We start from the raw sequence: 10,353 nt of genomic DNA, 5'->3' as shown, positions 1-10,353 counted from the left end.
ATAATGTAAGTAATCAACTGCAGAGGTTTCATGACAGTATTTATCAGTTAAATTGTTTTACAAATGCATGGGATGTTATTGACAATACATATTATAGCTTGACTATTTTATTAAAATGTATTTATTCATTTTGATTAGAAGAGTTTTTCTCAGACTCTGACTCAGAAATCTCCACTTACATACACCAAAACTTCTAGATTGAGTCCTATCTATATCCTGAAGGTTTTTTGAGAGGGATTTATTCATATATCATTCATAACCTGATTTATTGAACATTCTAATAACCCAAAACATGGAGGAATGTATTTTTAATGTCTGCATAGAATAATGCAGATGTCACCACAGAGTCATAGAAGTCCTGCACACTCCAAAGGACCTCAGTCTCCTCAGTAAGTGGAGACGACTTTGACCCTTCTTGTACATATATCTGTGTTGTCCGACCAGTCCAGTCTGTTGTTGAGGTGAACACCCAGGTTTTTGTATGCCCACACTATCTCAATATCCAATCCTTGGATGTTCACAGTCTGGTCTGATCACCATCTCCTTTGTCTTGCTGGCATTCATGTGGTCAGGTGGTTGAGATCATGACGATGATGAATTCCTGCTCATTTCCTTCACGTTCAACAACTGCTGTATCATCAGAGAACTTCTGGAGGTGACCATTTGAGGTGACTGAAAGATGTCAAACTGAGATTTAACGTTACAACTTCTTCGAAGTTAAGGGAACTAACAATAAAAGAAAAACATCTTTGAGAGAGGGCTCAACAACAGTACTTCATTTCTGAGAGGCACAAGAGAAAAATCCAAACTCATGTTTTATCCTTGGCTCCTATGATGTTGTGTTTGGAATTTAAATATTGAGCAATGAAGCAAGACAAGAACACTTTTCAGCCCTTCAGATTTTAACCCATCTCCAAGAGAAATGAACAGAACCAAAGTCAGTACATAATTGTAGCACATTTACATGGATATTTAATTTTCTTTTAAGTTACCTATCAAGGGAGAGTTGTACTGAATAAAAATATATAATATCAGTGCTGCATGACACTTAATTACACACCTGATCTAACATTTTTAAACATCTGTCATGGTGTTGAGCCAGGCATTTGAGAATGAAATTATGTGGTACTAATAAGTTTTGTACTTCATCAAGTATTATATTTCAGATATTGAATGATGAGTTTTGGCCTTCATGAGGCACATTCAGCTCGTCCTTAGTTAACTAATTATTTTTGATGAGGAGAGCTTAAGCAGTCAAAATCACAGTTGCCATTCTCGTACAGGATTAGATTCAAATATCTAATCCTGTATCTAATGTTGATTTTACATACTGTTGAGCCTGTGAAAACAGTATGTAAGCACAATGTCTGCTGTAGTCCTGGAGAAGACTTGGCAAAACCCAAAGCCTAACCCTGGGGAGATGAAGTTAAAAGATATTTGCCTTTTCAGGCATTGAAGACCTGCTGTCAAACTGGGAAATGTAGGAGGTTTTTGGGGCTTTGTTTGTAGAAGGAATAAACTAAGCTCAACTCAATCACATTCACAATGATGACACACTCATTGTTGACTAATGTCAATCGTGTCACATCCAATGACATTATAAAGCACATGAATGATGTCACCCACGGGTTTCTGAAGCCCCATATTTAATATTTATTGAAGCTTATGTAATCCTCCCACCAATCTGCTCATGATATGTGGAGTACTATATGGACCTTTAATATTCAAAAAAAGTCTCAAAATGGTGGAAGATACATCTCAAAATAAATACTGTCTAGGTAACATATGATTCACACTCTCTATATTGACTGATGAGAGGCTCCAGGATAACCTTGGTTTTATGAAACCAATGTAATGTAGAAATATGAATTTGCTCAAGCAATCACACACACAAAGTGTATTAAATGTAAAATCTAATTGTATGCAACTTTCAGTAACTCATAACTCATCAACTGGACAGAAGTTACATCTAATGAATAATAACCCACAATTAAAAGGAAACAAATAACTGATATGAATTAGGTTATTACACTTACCTTTGCAATTAAGCTCAAAATTGAGCTCAGGTGCATCCTGTTTCCACTAAACATCCTTGAGATGTTTATGCAGCTTATTTTGAGTTTACCTGTGGTAAATTCAGTTGATTGGACATGTGACAAGCCTGGGACACAGAGGTAGGACTCGGATGCAGAGTAGAACAGAAGGCTTTATTAAGCACACAAAATAAGGGGAATGGTCAACAGAAAGCGCCTCGATCAGGAGGGATGGCTATGAAAAATTATTACACTAAATCCTATTGTCTAGGGGGGAAAAACGAAAAACAAACGGGGAAGAAGTCAAAACTCTCTAACTAAAGCTATGAAAATTAAATGGCAAAAGGCCAACAAAAAACTCTCAACTCGAGGCGGAAACTGTAGAAGGAAATAACTGACTGTGACTAGATATGACTGGTGGATCAAGATGAACGACATGACACACTGGCACATGACAAAGGGAGACGCAGACTATATGAACACATGGAGGTAATGGGGAACGGGTGGACACAATCAGGAATCAGGGAGGACAATCAGACTAGTGACACGTGAGGAAGGGCAAGTGACCTGAAACGAGAGGAGAGTTCATTCCAAAATAAAACAGGAAGTCACAAAACAAACATGGAGACAGGACAAAAACTCAATTTGACCAGTGTGACAACATGATTTGGAAAGGCACACACATGTCTATATAAGGTCCCACAGTTAACAGTACATGTCAGAACACAAAACAAGCATGAAGTCCAAGGAATTGTCTGTAGACAGGACTGTCTCGGGGCACAGATCTGTGGAAGGGTATAGAAAAATTTCTGCTGCTTTAAATGTCCCAGTGAGCACAGTGGCCGCCATCATCTGTCAATGGAAGAAGTTTGGAACCACCAGGACTCTTCCTAGAGCTGGCCGTCCCTCTAAACTGAGTGATCAGGGGAGAAGGGCTTTAATTAGGGAGGTGACCAATAAGTTGATGGTCACTCTGACAGAGCCCCAGGGTTCCTCTGTGGAGAGAGGAGAACCTTCCAGAAGGACGACCATCGCTGCAGCACTCCACCAATCAGGCTTATATGGTACAGTGGCCAGACAGAAGCCACTCCTTACTAAAAGGAACATGACAGCCCGGATGGAGTTTGCCAAAAGGCACCTGAAAGACTCCCAGATCATGAGAAACAAAATTCTCTGCTCTGATGAGACAAAGATCAAACTCTTTGGCATGAATGCCAAGCGTTATGTTTGGAGGAAACCACCTGGCCAATACCATCCCTACAGTGAAGCATGGTGGTGGCAGCATCATGCTGTGGGGATGTTTTTCAGCAGCAGGAACTGGGAGACTAGTCAAGATTGAGGTAAAGATGAATGCAGCTTTCTTCACGTTGTCATTATGGGGTATTGTGTATAGCATTTTGAGGGAAAAAATTAACTGAATCCATTTTGGAATATGGCTGTAACATAATAAAATGTGGAAAACGTGAAGTGCTGTGAATACTTTCCATATGCACTTTAGCGTACAAAGGGGTTATCAGAGATTTTCCACTTACAACACAGCTGCTTGCTGCTGGAACAGTGACAGTAGTGACTGAACCAAAACAGTAAAGCTGTAGGCCAAAACAATGAGCTGAAAGATGCTAAAATGCATCTGAGGGGTTTGTCCCAGTTCAAAACATGCTTGGACTATGAAAAGTAAAACGTTGACATGCAACAGAATTTCTCATTTTAAACAACCAAGTCTAGCTCTCTTTAGCTGAACTGCTGACACACTCACCCCATCTACACCACAGTCTCTTTCTTGTCACAGGACTGCAACCTTAGCACCTGAAGAACGATTTTAAAGATTAATAAGAGAGACCATCCAGATTGGAGTGGGTACATGCAAATATACGGTAGAACATCAGTGAGTTTATGAAGGCAGTATTTTTGTTTATTTTTGTGTGTGTGTGTGTGTGCGTGTGTGTGTGTTAATGTAGCTCCAAACCAACAAACAATGACAATGTCACCTCTTAAGTCAGCCTGTATTACATACCGTATGGTGTTTATTTGATGTCATATTGGTGAATGATGCCACTCAGTGATGGACAAACACTGTTATCCATCACATCAAGTTGGTGCTTCAAAAAGCAGCTCATAAACCATTATGCACTGTGTTAGACATTTTAAAACATTGTTCTGTTGTCTGGTCAGAGGGACAGGGAGGTTGCTCCACTCTGTTAACCTTTGTCTTTGAATTTGTTCATGGATCTTTAATCCAGCCTCAGACCTGTTTAATACAGTAGCACACTAACAGGATTGCTGATGTTAACCCCCTGGGACATGGTTGCCAGCTGTTCCATCCCCCTGGTGGTGGGTCAACACACACGATGGGTGGAGCATGGTGGGAGGGGATGCCTGGAAAGTGAGAGGATCTTCTGAGCTTAGTGCAGATTGCCGCAGCGAGAGGACGAGGGGGATGCTGAGCCAGAAGGTGCTTTGAAAACATCACGGAGGATTGGATATTTCACATAGCATCCCATCTTGTCCTGGAGTTTTTCTTCGTCCACTCTTTTTTGCTTCTGTTTTCATCCTCACACCTGGATTTTAGGCTTTGAGTTGGGTACATTTATGGGTTGCTGGTAGGACGCAGGAAGGACAGGTGACTTGCAATGGCCGTTGCTTTGGACGCAGTGTGGTTGAGGGTGAAGAATGTCTGCAAACAAAATGGGCTCCTCATCATGTCGGTGCTGGCTGTGGTCATTGGGTGTCTTTTGGGATTCTTCCTGAGGACACGGCGCCTCACAGAGCAGGTCAGTCTGTTGCTTCCCCTTCGCCCGGTGTGACTTCATGCAGGCTGAAGATGGGCTAACACCTATCGAGCATCACACTGAGTGCTTCACCTTATTTATTGCATTTTCCTAGTAAAGATGGCCGTATCTCAGTGCTGACCTCGGTGGATTTTGGTCTAGAGTTCATGTATTGTGTTCATTTTCTAAAAAGCAGATCATTATGTATAATAATCTTCTAAGTAAGAAAGTAACTAGCATATTAACAAAAAAATAAGATACCAGAACTTCCAGTTTTTCTATCTTATGCTACTTTACATTTTGACTCCACTACATCATCATCATCATCATCACAGTTGGAATACTGCACTTTTTATGCCACTGTATTCTTTTGATGGTTGTAGCTACTACCTTTCAGATCAAGAGTTTACATAAAAAATTTGTCAGCTTGTTAAAATTTCCCAAGTTGTTCACAACATTTTTAGGAATGACGTATGTCAGGTTGCTTGCGTATACATGCATCACTATTAATCCAGTGATGACTTGTACTTTTTATTTTGATATGTTAGGTACATTTTACTAGTACATAAGTAGGATTTAAATACAGGACTTTAATGCTTTTACATTAGTACAAGATCAGAGTACTTCCTTCAACGCAGTGCTCTGAATATTTTATCCAGTCTCCCAGGCAGCCATTAGTTTCCATTGTCATTACAGTACAAATATCAAAATATAGTCTTAAAATATGTTAAACAATGCAATCAATAGATTAAATTGGCTTATTTTCAAAAGATATCACTATTGTTACGAGGATTTTTAAAGAAGAACCCTTGAATAAGGAGGACTGGATTTAAAGTTTAAGTTGAATTTGTTATTCTTGTACAAGAAGGAGCGTTTAACAGTGCAACACACAAAAGGGTCCAAAATGACACTTCCCTTAACCTGTCTCTCTTGTCCTTGAACTATTTTTTTAATTATCTCTCCCTGCCAGCCTCAGTAAACACGTGCCGGATAAGGGGAGTGGACGAGATATGCAAAAGACAGAAAACACACACACTCTCTATAAGAGTTAAAACATCTGCACCCCAGTATACTCCTAATTTTTATAACAACTATGTTGATGATATATATTTAAAAAACAAAGAAACAATAGAGCTGTCATGATTTGTTAAAAACTCTAATTAGCAGCAACCTGCTGACCGGCTGATTCATCACTAACTGTTCAGCCAAACATTATTCAGAACTATAAGAAACATTAAATCTTTGAATTTGATATAATATTGATTCTCCTGTTCATGTCTGCTGTTAAGAGATTCCTAAAGCACTTCCAGGGAAAGAGACGGGAGATAATATCCATAGTCCACGTTCCACAAAAAACACACATATCTGAAGTCAATATGAGTTAGTATGTGTTATAGGGAACAAAGAGAGGAAATAATTCATAATCTAACTTCAGATAAACTCCATAAATAAATAAATAAATAAGAAAGGATGAGTGGAAGCATTTTTATTAGTAATATTTCACAAGTGTTTCTGTTTGTCCAATTAAAAACTTCTAAAGGTTAGCTATTTTCTCTTATTGGCTTAGTGGTCTCATTCAGCAGGCACACTCACATATTCCAATTAGTGAAGTGTGTATGTGTGTGATTGTTTGTTTGTTGTTAGGCACAAAAAGCATGAATGCACAATTTCATAAAATCCCAAAGACAAACACGAGCTGACAGTAAATACACTGTAAAGCATAATGCATCCTTTTCTTTCCCATCAGCCCTCTGATTGAAAGCTCTGTCATATTCTGAAATAGGTCTAAAAATAGCCTGTGGCTCCTTTACTCTCACAAAAGGGGATTACGATCCAATCAAACAAATGCTTCCTCTAATTGTACATCAAATAAGAGTGTCTGTCAGTGTGACACATGACGAGGTTCACAGGAGGCCTGGATCACGCTGTGTGTGAGGGTTGAGAGCGGAGGGGGAAGTGTGTGTGTGTGTGTGTGTGTGTGTGTGTGTGCATGTGTGTGTGTGTGTGTGTGTGTGTGTGTGTGTGTGTGTGTGTGTGTGTGTGTGTGTCTGCAGAATCAGACTTTCAGAGGACAAAGAGTGTGAAAGCTGAGGCAATAATAAACACTGACTGAACACTGAAATATAATGTACTGCATTTCAACATTATTTTTGACAATGTAAATCATTTACAGTCAAACATCAGTGCATAGCATGTGCAGGATGGTGCACGTACAATATTAACAACAGTAATCTGAACATATAGAGATCTGAATAAAGTTAACATCAGAGGTGTCTCTTCTTCTACTTTCATTGTGTTCCTCTGCTGATGAGCAGTGAGACTGACCTGAAGTCCATAAGTCCCATGTCATGGATGTCGGGATGTGGGGCTCCATAATGTTCCAAAGTTCGGCTAAATTTTGCCAATGTGGTAATTTTTTAACTTTGACCTCACTGTATAAAATGACCTATTGTGATCTCTAAGATAGTCACAGAACTCATGAACCTGCACAGCCACAATCTAGGGACCATGGGCATTCAGAGGATGGATGGTTATCAGTATATTGTCAATAAGAGGGTTTCTGAGCAAGTGAGCTCACCATCCAATCATCAAAGAAATGCAATCACTGTTTGTCAGTATCAGTTGAAGGACCCGTGTGTAGGATTTAGTGGCAACTGGTAGTGTAGTTGCAACTTCCTGTCTCACCCTCTCTCTCTGGTATGAGAGAGAAACTATGGGTGGCTGCAAAAAAAAAGCACAAAAGACCCTAACTAGAGCTAACCAGTGTTTAGTTTGTCTATTCTGGGTGTGCAACATGGCAGACTTTATGGAAGAGGAATCCGCAACATTCATCAACATTCAACATCTCATTCTAAGGTAACAAAAACATAATGATTCTTATTTTATTATACACTATTGAAAACAGTTTTTCACACTGGACCATTTAAATTCTGCACGAGCACACAGTGCTGAGCTGTATCTCCTCTTCATGTTCCCAGCGACACACTGATGATCTGCTATGTCCACTTTAAAAAGCCAAACATTTGAAGTGGAAGAGGTTCAACAGTGAGGGGGCAGGTTTATCTAAGAGAGGTTAACAGAAGGTGAAAACAGAAAGAGCTAAAATGAGTGGTCTTATTTAAACTATACTAATGCTCACAGCCAGACAGAGGATAGATTGATTCAATGACACAGAGTCAGATGACAGGTTGTAGTTATTACACACAGTGAACACTTTATAAGGTCCACCTGTACAGTCTATCATAATTCAGCCAGTGTTTATTGATTTGTTCATCACTGATTTTATTTCATTTTATTTTATTTCAAAGTTTCTCTGAGAAAGAAATCATGATAAAAATGATAAAAATTATGCAACTCATCAAGAGAGAATGGGAAACTATTGGAACAGAGGAAGTGGAGGCAGGAATTATATGGGTTAGAGCAGCAGGTGTAGATCACCTCTAACAGGCCACTGATGCACTTAGCACTGGTAGCCATCTTCAGCATCAGGAAGCCTTAAAATTTTACCCTCTGCAAAAACTGCAAAGGCAGCAACTCAGGAATATATTAAGGAAAAGGTTTTCTTGGTGGTCCTGTGTTGCATGTGTGTCTGGATGTGAGCTGTGAAGTTTCACTCTTCTCCAGTTTTTCAGTCAGTTTTCAAAGTTGTCCATCTGTCTTCCTATCTATCTGTCTTTTAGTCCAATCAATATCATTACGCTCAATATGTTTTTAACTATAAAGAAGTGATTGTTATTTGTACTTAAATCAACTGAATTTAAATGTTTCAGACACACAACATATCAAGCCAAACTGAATAATATTTAAAACGACATATTCCATAACCTCACTAATCAATAAGCCTGTGTTGAGTGTTTTGTTTTGAGTGTTTTATTTTGTAGTTCTCCCCTCCTTTGTTTCACCTGTCCCTCTTTATTTTCACCTGTCTTGTGTTATTGACTTTCTGTTCACTTGTGTCTTTTTCGGATCGTACTGTTCTGTGTACTGAATTCTGTTTCCCAGTGCTGTTTTAGTTCCTCTGGTCCATCTTTGGCTTACTCTGTGTTCCTGTTTTCATTTTTACTTTTTCATTGGACTTTTGTTGGTTCATCATTGATTTGTATTTTTGCATAGACTAACAGCCGCCTTTAGTTGTTTTTGTGTTTTCATCCCTGCCTTGTAAGTTATTCAAGTTTATTTGGGTCCACTTCTTGAGTTATTTTGTCAAGTTGTTGGAATTCTTTTTTTTATGTATTGTACAATCAAGCTGGACAAAGTTTTCTTCGACAAAGAAACTGATTATCCAACTACTATTGTATTGATTCTAAAGTGTCATTCTGTGGGTGTATAACCTGTACCTGACACAATGGTCACAGTCTCTGAAAGTTGTATTGACTCTAAAGTAGTGAAAACCAGAATTGTCTGTCTCTCTTTGTGGTGCTGCATGACTATGAAGTCTGTCAGAGGTTTAGAACACTGATTACATAAGCAGCAGCAGTATTAGTGGTTTGACTTAAGCACTACTGTCTTTTAAAGCAGACTGTGACATTTGAAAGAAGAAATGAGAAATTCCTCTTACAGTTGAAAACCTTTACTTTACTTTGAAAACTTTATCGCTGCTTAATCAAATACAGTCTGTTTCAGGCAGTTTCACTGCCACAGCCTTGTTTGGTCTGGTATGACCAGTAACTTATGGTGGAGGATATCAGCAAACTTAAGATACATACTGCCATGTACTGTAACTGAGAGCTCACTGAATTTTATGACTTCTGAACAGGTACTTATGCTGCTCTTAGCATTCACCAGTATCTTGTAAGCACTACTGGTCATAATGGCTGCTTTTAGCAAAAGGTACATCCTCACTTTAAGAGGCATTTGTCATGTTTTCTGGTTCATAACAACTCCAACAGCATGCTTCCTCAATCCATTTGTCTAATCAGCGTCCTCCTTTAAGAGAGAGGAAAACCCCTAACCTGACTGAGTCTGATGGTTTGTTACACAGAACCATGATGAAGTGATTGTTATTTCTAGTAGGTAATACTTTAAATCAACAGGAGTAAACAACTTTTACATAATCCACAGCCCTACAAGTTAATTCCCAGCTAGGAAAAATCAATATGATTTGTTCATTCATGGAGTTGGAGAGCCCTTACCTTTTAATTGCTGGAAACAGATAAATAAAATCAAGTTGCAGACAGTTTTGCCCAACAGAGGAAACTATTTTCAAAGCACTGTTGTATTGAATCTACAGCTGTGTGATTATTTTGTGCGCGGTCTTTGAAGCAGCCTGGCAAGATGGAGCTAAAAGTTAGAAAATGTCACAACTCCTCATAAAACTATTTTTCTGTTTTCAGTTTTTTACAACACGTTTGAACTTAGCCTGACAAACTTTTAACTATGCAACAGTCTCTATGAGCAGAGTGAGCAGTACAGGATGATGAAGATAGTTAAAACATAATTTAGCAATATTACAAGTAAACTCAAAGAAAAACTGGTTCTTGCTCTTGCGCACTTTGAGTTCTCTAAAGAACACTTTTGTCTTTTATCCCGGTTCTTTAAGTCACCCTTTGTAA

The 10,353-nt window shown here is 38.8% G+C and overlaps 1 protein-coding gene across 3 annotated transcripts in view; it reads left to right on the top strand.

Annotated features, from left to right (window-relative positions):
- Positions 1 to 3,314: 3,314 nt before the first annotated feature.
- Positions 3,315 to 10,353, top strand: part of slc1a7b (solute carrier family 1 member 7b) — a 33,296-nt gene continuing 26,257 nt past the window's right edge. For 2 of the 3 annotated variants that reach the window (XR_003464045.1, XM_010734385.3), the window contains exon 1: positions 4,664 to 4,804. Coding sequence is in view for 2 of the 3 variants with exons in the window: in XM_010734385.3 (XP_010732687.2) it covers positions 4,664 to 4,804 (141 nt within the window). In the remaining variant the exon portion in view is untranslated. Of the gene's footprint in view, positions 3,374 to 4,663; positions 4,805 to 10,353 lie in introns of those variants that run through there. The other variant, XM_027290295.1, reaches the window with a different exon arrangement.

The sequence above is a fragment of the Larimichthys crocea genome, chromosome XVII, assembly GCF_000972845.2.
Source record: "Larimichthys crocea isolate SSNF chromosome XVII, L_crocea_2.0, whole genome shotgun sequence".
Lineage (NCBI taxonomy): Eukaryota > Metazoa > Chordata > Actinopteri > Sciaenidae > Larimichthys > Larimichthys crocea.
Note: the sequence above shows the minus strand (reverse complement) of the source record. Positions and strands in the feature narration are given on the sequence as shown.